This window comes from Chiloscyllium plagiosum, chromosome 15, assembly GCF_004010195.1.
Source record: "Chiloscyllium plagiosum isolate BGI_BamShark_2017 chromosome 15, ASM401019v2, whole genome shotgun sequence".
Lineage (NCBI taxonomy): Eukaryota > Metazoa > Chordata > Chondrichthyes > Orectolobiformes > Hemiscylliidae > Chiloscyllium > Chiloscyllium plagiosum.
This window is the reverse complement of record NC_057724.1, coordinates 44186672-44205214: the sequence shown is the minus strand read 5'-3', so window position 1 is coordinate 44205214 and position 18543 is coordinate 44186672. Positions and strand designations below refer to the sequence as shown.

The window sequence follows — 18543 nt, the reverse complement described above, 5'->3', positions numbered from 1 at the left end:
CACGAGGAGGATGTGCAAACTCCACACACAGTCGCTCGAGGCTGGAATCGAACCTGGGACCCTGTGAGGGACCCTGCTAACCACTGAGCCCGTGTGCTGCCCCTGAGGCGATCATGAGGCTGAGGGAAAATTCATCAAAAACAAAGCGAATTTTAAGTGGAATTTGTCAAATTATACTTATTGTAATTTTACTTTTAAATGTTGTCATCAATGGACAGCCTTTGGTGCATTATTAACTCTTGTGCTCTTTCATAGGGGTGTTCCCAAGTTCATGAAAAGGAGCAAGGAACCAGATTACAGAAGCAAGTATGTGTTTGGTGTTCCACCAATTGTAAATGTGAAGAGGTCAGGTCAACCACTCCCTCAAAGCATCCAGCAAGCCATGCGCTATCTACGCAGCCAGTGCATGGGCCAGGTGTGTTTGAATGTTCTGATGCAAATCTGAACTTGTTGTAATGTGCCCGAAAAAATTTCTCTTTTGGTAAACATTGAATCAATGTACCTCATTCCTGATGAAGAGCTTATGCCCGAATCGTCGATCCTCCTGCTCCTTGGATGCTGCCTGACCTGCTGTGCTTTTCCCACACCACGTTCTCGGCTCTGATCTGATCTTCAGCATCTGCAGTCCTCACTTTGTCCTCCTCGATATTACTCAGAACTGGATACCATGAGGTTTAGAGAGGTTTTCTTGCTGGATCCTTGAACCAGTGGGGGTCTGTGAAGAGACTGACATCTCAGATAGTCAGATAACTTCTGGATTTTTGAGATCTGTTTTTGTTAGTGTTGTCAGTATTTGACACTTTTGCCACTAGGGTGGTACGATGGCTCAGCGGTTAACACTGCTGACTCACAGCACCAGAATCCTGGGTTCAATTCTAGCCTTGGGTGACTGTCTGTGTGAGGTTTGCACATTCTCCTTCCTGTGTTTGCCTGGATTTCCTCCCACTGTCCAAAGATATGCAGGTTAGGTGGATTAGTCATGGGGGTTGCAGGGATGGGGTAGAATGCTCTTTGAGGGATGGCACAGTGGCTAGCACTGCTGCCTCACAGCGCTAGGGACCGGGTTAGATTCCAACATCTGGCAACTGTCTGTGTGGAGTTTGCACCTTCTCCCAGTGTCTGCATGGGTGCTCTTGTTTCCTCCCACATTCCAAAAATGTGCAGGTTAGGTGAATAGGCTGTGCTAAATTTCCCATGGTGTTCAGGGAGGTGTAGGTTGGATGCATTAGTCAGGGTTAAATATAGGATAATAAGGTAGGGGAATGGGTCTGCATGGGTTACTATTCGGAGGGTCAGTGTGAACTTGTTGGGACAAAGGGCCTGTTTCCACACTGTAGAGATTCTATGATTATTCAAAGATTCCTATTCTGTGCAACATGAAGAGGATATTCTTAAATAGGGTTTCAGTGGGACCCCAAGAAATTCGATATTACTGGAAGGTCAGCAAAGTTATGACAATAATTGTAGGGAGTTCTGGGAAATATATTAAGTTATAGCTGTTCCTTAAAGATTCAATAAACACTGATAACATTACATTGCTGACACCTTTGTTTCACACTGGACAAGATTCTGGTGAAAATTTCTTAATGAAATTGTGCAGTGGTGCAGCTTGTGCTTTTCCAATGTATGTACTTCTGTAAGTGTTGGATATGAATTGACAATCTTCACTCTCAGTAAGTCATGAGCTACGTTTGGCAGGAGGATAGAAATGTCATAGAGTCAGAGCCATACAGCATGGAAACAAACCCTTTGGTCCAGTTCATCTGTGCTGATCAGACATCCCAATTTGACCTAGTCCCATTTGCCAGCATTATCACTCATATCCCTCTAAATCCTTCCTATTCATATATCCTTCCAGATGCCTTTTTATATGTTGACATTGTACCAGCCTCCACCACTTCCTCCAGCAGCTCATTCCATGCATGCACCACCCTCTGCGTGGAAAAGTTACGCCTCAGGTCCTCCTCAAAATCTTTCCCCTCTCTCCTTTAGCATAGTCCTGGGAAAAGACCTTGGCTATTCACCCTAGCCATGCCCCTAATGATTTTATAAACCTCTGTAAGGTCACCCACTGTAAAGGCCTCATTAGGTTAAATTCTTTTATCTTCAAATGGCTGAGCAGTGAATGATCCAGATTGAGATTTGGATATGTGCATCTTAGAGTCCAGCTAATGAGTGAGTTACAAAGACCAGAGGAGGAGCTGAGAGAAATTACTTTAAGAAACAGCCGGAAATAATTTGCCTTTTCCGTAAAGAGCAGGCAATTATCTGCTATCAGATGGAGCAGTGTATTGAATTTAGTAGTTTCACTGCTTAAAGCAGCTGCAGAATCTCAGAAATGGCCTGACACAGTGAGGCTGGGCATCGGTATGTTGTATTTATTCAGGTACCTGCTTTTAGCTGTGGTTTATCTTATTTGTCTGGTATGTTCCCATCACAATTTAAAAAGGAACAGCTAGTGCTAAACCAATAAAGAAGTGGCTAAGATAGAGTAAGCTAATTATCTCCTGTACTTATTTTTAGAATTCACTTTTCCCAAATGCTACTTGCACCTTTTATACGGGGCTTAAAATAACTCTGCTTCCTCCAGCTGTCTCCTGGACTGGTGCAGTCACTGATGAGGATGAAAGTGCTAAGCTCCCTAATCTTTGGTTTAGGTTGTGTCCTTTTATTCCCTGTGACAGATTGCGACATTTGATTCTGATATACTACTGGCTAATTTATTTCGCATGCAAGGTTCTTTGCAATCTTTCAGAATGCCCTTCCTATTGTAATGACTGGATGTCCATTAACTCTTATGAAATTAATGTTGCCCATTGTTATATAATTGAAAAATCTTCTACTCAGCAATGATTAGAAATATATGTATGGGAAAGAAACATTTTTTTGTCTTCTAAACAGGTTGGCATCTTCAGGAAGTCAGGTGTAAAATCCCGAATCCAAACTCTGAGGCAAATGAGTGAAAGCAGCCCTGACAATGTTAATTACCACGGTCAGTCAGCATTCGATGTAGCAGACATGTTAAAGCAATATTTCCGGGACCTTCCGGAGCCTATTTTCACCAACAAGCTGACAGAAACCTTTTTGCAGATCTATCAATGTGAGTGAAATAGGAAAAATATACATCTTCCCATTGTCTTTGTTATGTATTGTAATGTATTCTCAGTAAGCAACTTATATTATGGTGCTGAGGAATAAAATCCTGTTTAATTTAGATTACCAAGAGTCAATGTAAGTATATTTATGCTGAGCATAATTCAGGAAGCTGCAGGGTAAAGCTTCCTTTACTTTGAAACAAGAATGTGCCTTTTGTGCCAGAATGAGATTTCCATTTTGGACTTGCTACTTTATGAAAGAAATGTTCATTTACTGCCAAATTTTTCAATTAGACCATGCTCACTAGAAACTGTGTTGCGATGATTCAGTATAATGAGATACTCCGTTCATGACGATCACATGGTCAAGAATATTCCATTCTGCCAGTTCAGCTGGCTATCATAACTCAGAGCTGTTGTGTATCAGCTGTGACTCAGTGATAGCAGTTTCCAGGACTTCCGCACAAAACTCCAAGGAGGACTACATTCAGATGGCATCTTTAGGATGAAACATTAAACTAAAGTACAATTTGACCCCTCGGAAGAATATAAAAGATCCCACGGCAATATATTGAAGTGGTATAGGAAGGTATCATTTGATATCCTGAACAATATTTAGTAATTCAATACTTCAGAAGCCGCTTATTGGTCATTATTCCAGTGCTGTTTGTGGGAACTTGCTGTGCAGAATTTTTCCCACACTTCTGAAGATCTTCACCGACACTGAAATTCTTGACAGTCATGAATGGTCTTGCAATTTTTCATAATTCCAGTGCTTAACTTGCTTTGCTGTCCAGATCCCTGAGGTTGAGCTGTTTTTGATGGTGAGACCAAGAAACTGTCACTCCCAATGAGTGTTTACCGATTAGATCATCAACAGGTTACCGCATCACTATGAACAGTACTTGTTTTTGAGGTGCTGTAACTCTCAAGAACTAAACACAATCTCCTGCTTAATGTGATGTTTACAATTATGCTAATGGCATGTGTTGCAGTTATTTTCTTGAGTATTTTATTCATTTACGTGATGCAGTGTCACTGACAGGATGTCTATTTATTGTGATTCCTCATTGCTCTTGAAGGTGATGGGGCAATGCCATCTTTTAATTACTGGTTTGGGTGATGAAGTTACTCTTAATGATATTTGTTTGGTCACAAATTCCAAGGTTTGAACCATTGTTAATGAAGAAACATGGAAATATTTCCAAACTAGGTTAGACCTATAGGGAAACTTTGAGGTCATGGTGTTCTCATGTTTGTGGCTTTTTACTGAAATGGTAGAGGTCATGAGTTTGGGAGATGTTGTCAGAGAAGCTTGGGAAGCTGCTACAGTGCAGTTTTGGATTACTAGTCCAGATAAATGGACCATTAGCCCCTGGGACATGCATTCAAATCCAGTCATGACAACTGGGGAATTTAAATTCAGTACATGAAAGAAATCTGAAATGTAAAAAAAGCTAATATCAGTTAGATTGACCACTAAGCTAATGGATTGCTGTAAAAATATAACTGGTTCACTAACGTCCTCCTAAGTCTGTCTATTTGATCTGGCCTGTATGTAACTACAGATTCACAGTAATGTGGTTGACTCATAACTACTCTCTGATGTTGTCTGCCAAGCTATTTGGTTGCATCTCATAAGCAATTGTAGGTGGATAATAAATTCTGGCCTTGCCAGTGACATCTTCATCCATGAATAAATTAAAGAATATGGACATAATTTTTTTTTATGTGAAGTTAGTGCGTTTTATTACACTTAAGACTGCAGTAGGAGTTCTGTTCAGAATTTTTAAAATGTTAAATGAGCAAGAATGTGTGACTCCTCCTTTGTGTATCTCAGATGTGCCAAAGGACCAACGCCTCCAAGCCCTTCAGGCTGCAATTGTGCTGTTGCCAGATGAGAATCGTGAGGTGCTTCAGTCGCTACTGTACTTCTTGAGTGACATTGCGTCAGTGCAAGAGAACCAAATGACTGCTGGAAACCTGGCTGTCTGCCTTGCTCCATCTCTATTCCACCTAAATGTGCCAAAAAAAGAAACTTCCTCACCAAGGTGAGCTTTGCAATTTCCAGTTACTATGCAATTGGATTTCTTTGGGAGTGAAGGAAGAAGGGCATTCCAATGACTTTGATGTGTTTGAGGGATGATGCAGACTTTTCTGCTTCACTGATGGCTTCAACATTCTGGGCAAATAGCTGGATCAGAGTAATGAGAAATAGTTAGCAACGTGTGTGGACTAAAATTTCTACCTTCGTTTCTAGTGGTAAAAACTGGAGTTAAAAATTAGTGGGAGGCAGATTTTGGGATTTTTGTTTTGCCAATTGTTTATCGTCAGACTTGAATAATATGAAAGAGCAAGCTGTCATGCTAGGTTAACTGACTAGGAGTAAAATTATGAAATGGAGTCATTAGAGATGTACAGCACGAAAACAGATCATTCGGTCCAACTCGTCCATGCCAACCAGATATCCCAACCCAATCTAGTCCCACTTGCCAGCAACCGACCCATATCCCTCCAAACCCATCCTATTCGTACACCCATCCAGATGTCTCTTAAATGTTGCAATTGTACCAGCCTCTACCACTTCCTCTAGCAGCTCATTCCATAATGCACCACCCCTGCGTAAAAACGTTGCTCCTTAGGTCTCTATTATATCTTTCCCTTCTCACCCTAAACCTATGCCCTCTAGTTCTGGACTCCTCCACTGCAGGGAAAAGACTATCTATTTATCCTATTCATACCCTTCATGATTTTATAAACCTCGATGAGGTCACCCCTCATGTAAAAATAAGTGATTTGACAAAATGCCATTTTTCCTAAAACCTGATCTACAATTGATTACTGCTGGAATACATGATTTCTGTTCGGTTTTGACAATGAAGCTGCTGTTTTATACCAGATTTGTCCCATTGATAGCAATGAAATGAATGAGCAGTCAAATCTGTTTGTTGCTTGATGGAGGATTGCTGCTTTTAGACACTGTGAACATCTTTGCTCTGACTTAACTATGCCATTGGATGTTTAGTGCCAACTTGAACAAATAGGAGGTCGTTTTCACATCTCAGCTGGAAAATGGTGTGATCCTTAACAATTGTGATCCTTTTCTGTTCCTTTTGGATTGTGGAGCTAGATTGAGTTTGGTCCTATAGTTATGCTCCATCATTTGACCTTGAATCAGGAAGGAAAGTGTCACTGACCGATAAAAGTAGAGAACCAGTTGGAGGCTGAGCAACTACTAGAGAAACAGCATTCACATTATATCTATTTGCTTGGAGTTTGGTTTGTGTGAAATTATTTTGTTTGCTTTTTGATTGCTGGGCACCTCAGAAATAAAATAATGTCAATTTACCACCCAGTTGTATTTCAGAAGGAGGAAACCTTCACTTTCCTCATTAGAGCTAGATTTAAGTTATCCTCCCTGAATTAATTCCGATGATGCAAAAGAAAATGAAAGGTGTGGAGAAGACAGAAAATTAAGGAAGGCAGGAGATCAATGGTGAAAATACAGACTGGAAGGCAAAGATACAATCCAAAGGCCTGTCATTGGATCATTGCAAATGAGAACTAAAATGCCTCCCATTCCTTGCACATGCAAACAAATGAATTAAAAGCATAAGCAGACCATTCAACCCAAGAGCTACTGTACTATTCAGTAAGTCAATTTGTTTGATCTCTGAGTTTTGAGCTCTACGTTCCCATTAAATCGTGATAAATTCTTGTCAGGTAAGGGAATCAATGGTTATGTACCATTAACTTCAAAGTATTTAATGACCCATGCTTCCATTGCCTTCTGAAGCAGAGTTTAACAGTTGCATAGCCCTCTCAGCGAAAAATATCTGTCTTAAAAGAGAAATGCCTAAATTTTAAATAATGCACTGTAGTTCTGGACTTTTCCATGTGATTCATTGAGGATGTGCACTGTTATAAGCTCTGTTATTCCCAGAGTCGTCACAAAAGTTAAGTTTTTAAAAGAAATATGCAAAATTCCTAAACTACTTTGTTCTGAATCAGATTAGTAGATAATATCGACCAGGTTTCTGTACTTGTCAAGAAATGCTATTTAGTACAGCTAATTAGATTCTAGCTACTGTAAACAGTTAAGCTAAATTAAGCAACCTCTTCAAATAAAACCCTATCTTCTAAAAACCCAACTCTTGCACACAGACAAAAATAAAAACACATGGATGGAGAGAAAGCTAGAAAAACTGTTCCATAGTCTTTGGTCGCAAGATCTTTTGGGTTAGCTCTTGCAAAGCAATGGGAGCATTCTAGAAAAGAAAGGGTGAGGGCCAACCTTTGGAACAGCAAGAGGCATAGGGCGCTGGTTTATTTATGAAAGGGCTTTGACTTGTCCCCTTCAAAGTCACAACTTGGGACATCAACTGAAGGAAAGATAAGCTTGTTTCCTTCTGGTTTAAATGTCTTACTGCATTGTGTGTTTTTTGGTTGCTGTAGACCCCTTAGTTTCTCATTTGGTCTGACTAGCTTCTCTGTTTTGTTCACAGCTGAAGCTGTTCAGCTACTTGACAACCAGTCACAGTCTCTGGAAGGCAGAGAGCCCTATTAGTAATTGGCCACTAGTCCAGATCAATCACAAACACACCTATTATTTCTTCATTCAAAATTGTGGTTACATTTAGGGGGCCTGTAGACCATTCCACCAGTGACTTAATTCTCCTGCTGTTCCACTGATGCTGATTCTGCATCTCAGTCTCCTGGACCAAGGTCACCTCTAACTATCACATGGTACTACCCTTCCACATTTACCCAGCTTCCTATTCTTGAATGTCTTTTGTCCCTCAATATTCAGAATCAAATCCATGCCACCATACAGCCCTGACTGCATATCTGTGTCTAGATCATATTTATTTAACTTGATGGGTGCCATAAATTTATTTACATAGTTATGAATGCAGTGCACGTTGAAATATGGAGACTTTGGTTTTGTCTTTCTGTTACCTTTGTAATATCAAGTCTCAGTCGTTGAAATATTCTGAGGCTTGTTTTCTGTCTCTTCCTGCAATTCTCTAACCTTTTTTATTACCAACATTAGTATTTTGCTCTCTGACCTCGATTTTTATTTGTTACATCTAGCCAGATTTGGTCCTTCATCAATGTTGTTTAGTTTTGATCTCTCTATTTACCTAATTGTGTGATTTTCCAGCACATTGGTCTAGCATGGTTCAGATGCAGACCATCCCAATGATATAGCCCTCTCAATGGTCTGAGGAGTGGCAGTTGGAGTTTTTTTTAATTAGATTAGATTTACTTAGTGTGGAAACAGGCCCTTCGGCCCAACAAGTCCACACTAACCCTTCGAAGAGCAACCCACCCAGACTCATTCCCCTACATTTACCCCTTCACTTAACTCTACGGGCAATTTAGCACGGCCAATTCATTTAACCTGCACATCTTTGGATTGTGGGAGGAAACCCGCACAGACACTGGGAGAATGTGCAAACTCCACACAGACAGTTGCCTGAGGCGGGAATTGAACCTGGATCCCTGGTGCTGTGAGGCAGCAGTGCTAACCACTGTGCTACCGTGCCGCCTATAATTTGGATAAATGCGAGGTATTGCATTTTGGTAAAGCGAATAAGGACAGGACTTATACATTTAATGGCCATGTCCTTGGCAGTGTTGTCAAACAGAGAGACCAAGGGGGTTCAGGTACATAGTTCTTTGAAAGTTGTGTCGCAGATAGACAGGGTGGTTAAGGCATTTAGCATGCTTGCCTTTGCTCAGACCTTTGAGTAGAAGTCTTGGGACATCATGTTGAGATTGAGATTGCACAAGATATTGTTGAAGCCATCTTTTGGAGTACTGTGTACAGTTCTGGTTGCCCTGTTATAAGAAGGATATTATTCAATTGGAGAGGGTTTAGAAAAGATTTACCAGGATGTTGCTAGGGATGGAGGGTTTGAGTTATGAGGTGGAGCTGATAGGCTGAAATATTTTTCACTGGAGCATAAGAAACTGAAGGGTGACCTTAGAGGTTTATAAAATCATGAGGGGCATAGATGATGTGAATAGCAAAGGTTTTTTCCTTTGGGTTGGGGAGTTCATATGAGGGGCATATTTTTAAGATGAGAGGGGAATGATTTAAAAGGGACCTGAGGAACAACTTTTCACATGGTTCATATGCGAAATGAACTGCCAGAGGAAGTGTAGATGCAGTTCCAAAGTTTAAAAGATATTTGGACGGATACATGAATAGGAAAGGTTTAGGGATAATGGACCGAATGCAGGGAAGTGGGTGAGGTTGGGAAATGTGGTTAGCATGGATAAGTTGGACCAAAGGGTCTATTTCTGTGCTGTACAATTATGACTCTGATTCTGTGACTCCATACAGATACTTGTGCCCCACAACTGGAATCCAATTCTCCCACATCAATCTTCAAGCTACATATCCATTTCTCAAATCTTATGTGCCCCCAGCCAATTGGCTTGAAGCTCAGATAACAATCCAGAGATTACCATCCTTCATAGGCTCATAGACTGAATGGCCTGCTTCCACACTGTAGGGATTCTATCAAGTTCACAACAACTCTCCGAAGAGCATTCTAACCAGGCCCACCCTGTAACCCTGCATTTCCCATAGCTAACCCACCTAACTGCACATGCCAGGATGTTATAGGCCATTTAGCTTGGGAAATCCATCATTGGACTGTGGGTGGAAACTGGAGCACCTGAAGGAAACCCACACAGACAAACTCCACAGAGTCAGTCATCTGAGGGTGGAATCAAACCTTGGTCCTTGGTGCTGTGAGGCAGCAGTGCTAACCACTGAGAACTTGTGCTGCCCTTGAGGATTTCCTTTTCAATTTGTTGCCTTTTGCTGATCTTGGAAACAATGACTAGCAACACAGCATTTAAAATGTTGAGGCAATAAGGAGATCAGTACCACTGCAGAACAAAAATTCCAATCAGAGAGTCAACCTTTGTCTCCATTGCCTAAGTGAATTTGCTTACTGGTGAAACATGGAAGATTTGTATTGTAGTTCAATGTTATATCCATTCAACTGCTTTTTGCGGGATGGTAACAAAGCAGTTAGAGACAAAAGTAGTGAAGTTTGTGTGAGGTTTATATGGGTCGTCTTAAGATTTGTTTTCTTGACCTTATTTGTAGGGTGATTCGAAGAAGGGGTGTACTGAACAAACCTGATCAGAGGGACCTCAATGAGAATCTGGCAGCGACTGAGGGACTGGGTCACATGATTGCAGAGTGCAAGAAATTATTTCAGGTACAATCAAAGATAATTTGAGTTCATACTTCGAATCTTTTGACCACACTTGGGAGTGAAAGAGGGCGATGGAAAGGTTAGAATTGAAATGTGCTGTATTTGTTCGGGATGGGACCATTCGTCACAGCTGATTCGCTGCTGCTGATAAGCCACTGCCCTTTGACCACCGCGGGCACTTAGCCACCGGCCATTGGCCACTGAAGACGATTCGCCACCACAAATAGAAGTATATACAATATTGAATGAACCCCATCAAGTCTTTTTGCTAAAATACAATATACCTGAGAGAGTAAAATAGGGGCTATGTTGTACGTGCCATCCACAGACCAGGTTGACTCTTCTAAATGATGTATCCAAGATTCCCTACCGAATATGATTATACGATTACTTTCTTGATCATCCAACAGTGTATATACGTCTACCAAATAAGCAGCGTTCAATATACGTATGCATGTTTGAAATGAAGTCCTTGGTACCTAATCCCAGACCACAGTATATCCATTGTGACTTTGAGTAGGCAGCTATCAATGCTATGAGAGAATATTTTCCCGAAGTTAGAATTAGGGGCTGTTTCTTTCATTTGGCACAAAGTATGCATAGACATATTGCTGCAGTTGGAGCAACTCGTCAACACAGCACCGATCCTGATTATGCTTTAAAAGCAAAAATGATAATTGCTTTGGTTTTTATCTTTATAAATAAATAGTGCATGACTATCAAATGAACTAAAATTTCATTGTTTAATATTAATGAGATTTTATGGCCATTATAAAGATTTTTAAAATATATTTCCTTTTTCAGGTTCAAGTTTGTAACTCATTTTTATATATAAACCAATAAAATGATATTTATTTTACCTTTTTTTTTATCAATGTGAAGTATGTAGTTGTATAAATAAAGGGGACTGAGAAGTATGAAAGAACAGGCGGGAGGGAAAACAATCACTATTCGCCACCGGAGAATTCGCCTCCAGAGGTCAAACCACCCCAGTGGAGAAACGCTGGTGGAGAACTGGCAGTGGCTAATCATCGGCGGTGAATCTGCCGTGGCGAATCGTCACCAACCCGTATTTGTAAGGCCTTTTCTGAGTGTCTCCCCTAGCCTGCACTCTGCTAACAGGTTCACCTGTTGCTTGTCCTTCCTCGTTTCCCAGCCTCCTGATTCCGCTGTCCCTCTCCCTCCAGTAGTTCCTCCACCGGAAGGAGTGAAGGGAAACACATTCAATGATAAACAGCGAGTACTTAATGTCTGAGGGGGAAAGAAACCATGAAAGACTAGGAGGCTCAGATCTGTCTGTTAGGGCAGATTGAATTAAAATGGGGATCCTGATGTGGTTATCTATTGTTCTGCAAGTTTTCTTGCTATCTGTAACATGAAGATTTTCTTGTCTCAGAAATGATTTAGTTGCTTCTGTTAAAAATTGAAGGAACATATGTGGATTTAGCTTGTGAGGAAGACTCAATGTCTCATGTAAATAATTTTGTTATTGGGCAGTATGGGCACACTGTTGAACATAAGGTACTTGCAGCATTTATACGATTGGCGCAACTCTAGACAAAATATTTAGTGGACCACAAATTTGACCATTGAAAATTTTATCGATTTTTGTTTTTGACAGATCCCACATGATATAATGGTGCAGTCTCGAAACTCCTACATTGCAGGTGATGCGCATCCTCTGCCCATGGACAGCTTAAGGGGACATCATGAAGGCAAGGATAAAGAATATATGATCTGCGTGGAAGACATTATTCAGGACCTACAAAGGGAGGCTGGAGAAAAATTCAAAGGCTGGACTAGTATCCAAGGACCTGTGAACACAGAACTTTCTTACAAGAAGGTATTTTATTGAAGTTTCACATGTTTAGACCCTTGAAATGGATTATCATCTTACAAACACATTGTGCTTTCAAGGTTAAGTTTAGGCCAAGTTTTGCTTACCAAATTATCCCTCTATTTGGATTGAAGTGGACAATTTGCAAAAGTGAACTTTCACTTACACTTGAATCATATCTTCACATGCATGTATAACTTTATTTTGTGCTTGCCATCTATAGTTTGATTAGTTGACTGGGTGGTACATGTGTGGAATGAACTGCCAGAGGAAGTGGTGGAGGCTAGTACAATTGCAACATGTTAAAAGGCATCTGGATGGGTATATGAATAGGAAGGGTTTGGAGCAATATGGGCTGGCTGCTGGCAAGTGGGACTGGATTAGGTTGGGATATCTGGTCAGCATGGACAAGTTGGACTGAAAGGTCTGTTTCTGTGCTGAACATCTCTATGACTCTATGGATAGTTGGTTTGCATGCAGACTAATGTAAATAGGGTGGATTCAATTCCTGAGGTGCCCATGATGGACACTCCTTCTCAACATATCCTGTTGCCTGAGGCATGATGACTCTTGGGTCAAGTTACCATCAGTCATGTGTCTCGAACGAGAGAGCAGCTCTATGATCTGGTGGGACAATGGTGACTTTACTGTTATGAGAACACTAGTACTTTATATTTATGTTCTTAAAATGATAATGAATGTTATATCCTAAAATCGTTTTTTATTTTTTTTATAGAATTAAAAATTGTGTTACTGTTAATGTGATCTGTATTTTATGACGTGAGTTCACATTTGTAAAACCAAGACTAAATGCTAGGATTGCAATTGTTGTGCCCTCTAGTGTCCCTGTGTCACATACGGGGTGGCACACTGGTTTAGTGGTTTGCACTGCTGCCTCTCAGCGCCAGGGATCTAAGTTCAATTCCAGCCTCAGCCGACTGTCTGTGTGGAGTTTACACGTTCTCACTGTGTCTGCGTGGGTTTCCTCTGGGTGCTCCGAATTCCCCCCTCAGTCCAAAGATGTGCAGGTTAGGTGAATGGGCAATTTAGCATGGCCAATAGTGTTAGGTGCATTAGTCAGAGGGGAATGGGTCTGGGTGGGTTACTCTTCAGGGGATTGGTGTGGACTTGTTGGGCTGAAGGGCCTGTTTCCACACTGCAGGGTATCTAATCTAGTCTAATCAACCTTTACTGTGAAGGCATTCAAGTTTATCAGTGCCTCTCTGAACTGGCTGAAATATGTCTGGATAGTCCCTTCCTGTTGGGATTACCAATTTCCCTGTGCTGCACTGTGTTCTAATTAGAAATCAGTGCTTCCACTGAAATATGACACCAACCACTTAAATGTATCATCCATAGCTTTCTAAACCTTGGAGCCATTCCAACCTCCATTTTCCTATTTGTGTTTTGAAGAGCCACATTAATACTGGAGTTCCTTTTCCAAGAAGCCTGCAATGTTCAGATTGAGTGCTAATACCTTTTTAAGGACAGTGTAGAATGGGTCGGAAACACTGACCTTGCAGACCAACACTCCCATGACTTCAACAAATCAAAGTCTGTAGGCTATTCAGTTTAAGGGAGGATCAGTCTTATAGTCACTGTTTTTCACTCAACCATACATTCACTCAGTCAACAATACATTTCAGTAGTCACAGGCTGATTCAGTTTTTCCTTGAGCTGAAGAGGCTGCTTTGACAGTTCATTAGCTTTTCTAACGGCTAAATGTTGTGCAACTTCTTTAACCGCTGGTCACAAGTATTTTCAATTGCTGGATTTTTTGGGAAGATTTTGATGACTGTACAACTGTCTCAACAGCAGAGCTTTGGGACAAGTGATTAATATAGAAACTAACAGAAAAGAGGAAATCAGTTAAAAGCTTCAGTCCGCTTAACAGATAGTGTATATGGTACTTGTGGGTTATTTATGAGATAATCCTGTTCTCTAAGTGTGTTTAAACCACTTCCAGCTTTTTTTCTTGCTAATCTATCTGGCCAGACATTGTGATCTCAGCCACTGATTTTTTTTTTTCGGATGTAGAACTGTAGATAAAATCATGGACTGTAGGAAAACAAAATTGTCTACAGATAGTGAATACACAAGGGACCAGACTTTGTCTGTTCTACCATTAAGAATGTGGCTGGTTAGTTCAGTCAAGCAGGACTATCCCATTTGGTATCATAAGTTAAAATATCCACTGAATCATCGAGTCTGTGACTGGAATAGTTGATGAGAATTATTGGTAACACAGTTGTAGTTGTTTATGCCTGCCTTCAGACAGTACAACAAATTTAACAATTGGCAATGCAATGTGGTTAATGTTTTCCATCTGGAGCTGCTTTTTACTGATGTATTTTATAAACTATCAGAACATAAGAGCAGGAATAGGCCAAGCAGCTCTTTGAACTCACCATGGCTGATTATCTACTTCAATATAATTCTCTTGCACTATTTCCATATTTCTTGTGTTTTTTTAATAGTTGAAATCTATCCATTTCAGCAATGAACAGGTTCAATGACAGAGCCTCTAAAACCGGCTGAACCTGAGAATTCCAAACATTCGACATCCTCTGAGTGAAGAAATTTTCCTTGTTTCAGTCCAAAATGGCCTACTCTTATTCTGAGACTGTCTCCCCTGGAAATAGATCCCCTCAGCTTGAGGAAGCATTCTTACTGCATTACCTTGTTAATCCCTGTATGAACTTTCTATGTCTGAATGAGATTCTTGGAAACTTCATAGAATGTAAGCCAGGCTATTTAATCTTTCCTCCAAGGACATTCTCTTCGTTCCAGGAATATAGTGGTGAACATTTGCTACACTACCTCTGTATCAAAAATACATTTCCTTCTATGATGAGGCTAAAACATATCTTTGGTGAGATATAGTCTCACCAAAGCTTTATGTAATGAGAGTAAGGCATTGCTGGTCCAATGTTTAGCCATGTTATAAAGGGTAACATACCATGTGAAGTTTTACTGCTTGCTGCACCTGCATGTTAATTTTGGGTGACTAATATATAAAACTTACACCCTCCCCAATTATATCATCTGCAAACTTGGAAATATCACATTTAATTTTGATCATCAATCATTTGATCTAGATCATAGATAGCTAGGGCCAAAGCACTGATCTTTGTACCACCTCACTAATTGCAGCCTGGCAATGAGCCATTTACTCCTACTGTTTTCTGTCTATTAACTGGTTTTTAATCCATGTCAGTATATTATCCCTAATCCCAAGTATTTTTATATTTGTTTACCCGCCTTTTGTATGGGACTTTATGAAAGCCTTCTGAAAAAATACAGCGTTTTCATCAATTCCCTCTTATCTATTTTGTTAGTTACATCCTCAAGGTTTGTCAAACATTTATTTTTCATAAATTCATGTTGACACTCGCTTCTCCTTTTAAATAGTAGCATGAATAGTAACAAATAGCATTTGTGACCTTCCAATCTATGGGATCATTCCAGAGTCTCTAGAATTTTGAAAGATGACCTCTAACGCATTTACTCTGTCTACAGACACCTCTTTCAACACTGACATAGATGATCAGGTCTCATTACTATTTTAAAAAAAATATGAATAACTTGCAGTTTGTAATTTACCCTAGTTGTCAGATTCTCCATTATTTTTGGGAGGTTTTTTGTATCTTGCTCTGAAGGCAGACAAAGTATTTGTTTTGTTTCTCCACCATTTTCCTATTTCCCATTATAATTTCCCTTGATTCTGCTTGTAATGGACTCTCGTTTATTTTTGCTCAGCTGTTTCTCATCCCTGTGGAAGCTTTTTAAGTTTATTTTCACCTGGGCTAGTTTACTGTCTCATTCTATTTGTTCTTTTAATCCTTTTTATTGATTGTTCTTTGCAGAATTCTTAAAATCATCAAAATCCCCAAACTCACCATGATCTTTGGCAGCTTTATACACATTTTCCTCTGATATAACATAATCCTGGGGGTTTCTTGCATTAGATGTGCTTGTGTGATAGAGGAGAGCTATCCTTATTGCATGAGGTAATGTAGTGATGAAGTGATCTAAGTACTTGTAGAGTGGGAAGGTTTCCTACATGTTGGAATTGGGCTAGGGAGTAGTTTTCAAATAGGCATGACTTAGCAAGAATATTTCCTGGAATGCCCTGAGTTTTAGAAGAAAATAAATAAACTTTGGGATGGCTTTTATTTTTGGCTCCCTCTCTAAAATTGTACAAGACATTGGTTTGGCCGCATTTAGAATACGGTGTACAGTTCTGGTCGCCACATTACCAAAAGGATGTGGATGCTTTTGAGAGGGAGCAGAGAAGGTTTACAAGGATGTTGCCTGGTATGGAAGGTACTAGCTATGAAGACAGGTTGAGTAGGTTAGGTTGAGGAGGGACCTGATTTGAGGTTTACAGAATCATGAAGGGTATAGACAGGGTGGATAGAGACCAGCTTTTTCCCAGGGTGAAGGATTCAATAACCAGAGGTCATGCTTACAAGGTGAGAGGTGGAAAGTTTAAGGGGGATACACGTGGCAAGTACTTCAGAGTGTGTGGTGGGCGTTTGGAACGTGTTGCCAGCAGAGGTAGTAGAGGCAGGCACGATAGATTAATTTAAGATGTGTCTGGACAGATGCATGAGTAAGTGGAGAACAGAGGGATACAAATTCTTAGGAATTGACCGACAGGTTTAGACAGTACATTTGGATCGGCTCAGGCTTGGAGGGCCGAAGGGTCTGTTCCTGGGCTGTAAATTTTCTTTGTTCTTTGAAAGGGGATGACAATCTCTCTCTCTGTAACATCCTAATATGTTTTCCTTCTGTTCTACCCTGTGTTGGTAGGTTGGTGATGGACATCCCCTTCGTTTATGGAAAGTGACAACCGAGATAGAAGCAACTCCTAATTCTGTATTAAATCGTCTGCTTAGAGAACGCCACCTTTGGGATGATGATGTGCTGGTTGTAAATGTTGTGGAACAATTAGATAAAAATAAGGAGATCTGCCATTATGTTCTCGATAGCATGGCGCCACATCCCAGGCGAGACTTTGTTGTTCTAAGGTAAGACTGATTATTGGGTCAGCATCAGTCCTTCATGAAAATGTGTCCATAACTAAAGTGTAGCATTGTAATTCATTAATACTTGTAATTGGCACATTGAGAAACCTTTTACTCACTAGAATCCTGTCCTGAGTATTATATGTAAAATAACTAAATACAATTTTAATGAAACATTAAAATTGCATTAAATGTTGAAGTTGTTATGCTGCTTGATGTTTCTTTCTCAGCATAAGATCAACATCAGGAAATAGAGTAAATTGTTTTATGTTCATAAGTTATTTTGTGGTTATGAATATTTTACAATGGGTTCAATGGCCAGAGAGTAATTTGCACATCTTTGGGTACAGCTATTATTTTGTGAATGAGAATAATTAGATTTAGGCACAAGGCCAAGCATGCTACGTGAACGATTTCCTCTGCTTAGTATTTTCTCATTGAGCACATGTATGAATCTTCTGCATCAAGTGACTTGAAACAATCTTCATGAGCATATTTATGATGTGTTCCTAAAGAGCTGCCAAAAATATTTACATGATCAGCAGACTTGGAGTTCAAATAAACAATCAAAAGCATTTTTTTTTTAATGGTCTTGAATAAAGTTACTTTATATGTGCCTTTTACTTTACAATGTCAGATGCATTTCCTCATTAAATATACAAAAGTTTAAACTGCTTCAGGTTTTGCTTAGGATTCAAGTTATCAACTGTTCTGCTTGATTTTCACTACTTTTGTGATGGTCCTAAGGTTGTTTTAGATATTTTAAAATTTGTCGTTCACATTACCCTTTAGCTTTGCAAACTCAGTGGAATATACAGCAAGTTTCTACAACATCACTGTAATCTTGAATCACTATCATCTTGAAATGTCAATACTTAAGTGGTCCAGCATTGTTAGGAACATAATGTAGGAGCAGGAGTAGACCATTTGTTCCCTTGAGCCTGTTCTGCCATTCAGTGAGATCATGGCTGCTCTGTGACTTAATTCCATATATCTGTACCTGACTTTGGCTCATATCCCTTAATACTTTTGCTTAACAATTTATCTTTCTCAGATTTAAAATTAACAACTGATCCAGCATCCACTGTAATTTGTAAAATAGAGTTCCAAACATTGATCACCCTTTGTGTATAGAACTGCTTCCTAACACCTCTCTTGAGCAGCATGGTGGGTCAATGGTTAGCATGGCTGCTTCAGTGTCAGGGATCCAGGTTCCATTCCACTCTTGGATGACTGTCTGTATGGAGCTTGTACATTCTTCATGGGTCTCCTCCAGGTACTCTGGTTTCCTCCCACCGTACAAAAATGTGCAGGTTAGATGGATTGTGATGCTAAATTGC

At 40.0% G+C, this 18543-nt stretch overlaps 1 protein-coding gene across 1 annotated transcript in view; it reads left to right on the top strand.

The window, feature by feature from the left end:
* The window catches only part of stard8 (StAR-related lipid transfer (START) domain containing 8), a 62095-nt gene that overhangs the window by 29901 nt on the left and 13651 nt on the right, over window positions 1-18543 (top strand). Inside the window, exons 6-11 of the mRNA XM_043705304.1 lie at window positions 256-415; window positions 2902-3100; window positions 4936-5146; window positions 10225-10339; window positions 11958-12179; window positions 16989-17206. Coding sequence (XP_043561239.1) covers window positions 256-415; window positions 2902-3100; window positions 4936-5146; window positions 10225-10339; window positions 11958-12179; window positions 16989-17206 — 1125 coding nt within the window. The remainder of the gene's footprint in view (window positions 1-255; window positions 416-2901; window positions 3101-4935; window positions 5147-10224; window positions 10340-11957; window positions 12180-16988; window positions 17207-18543) is intronic.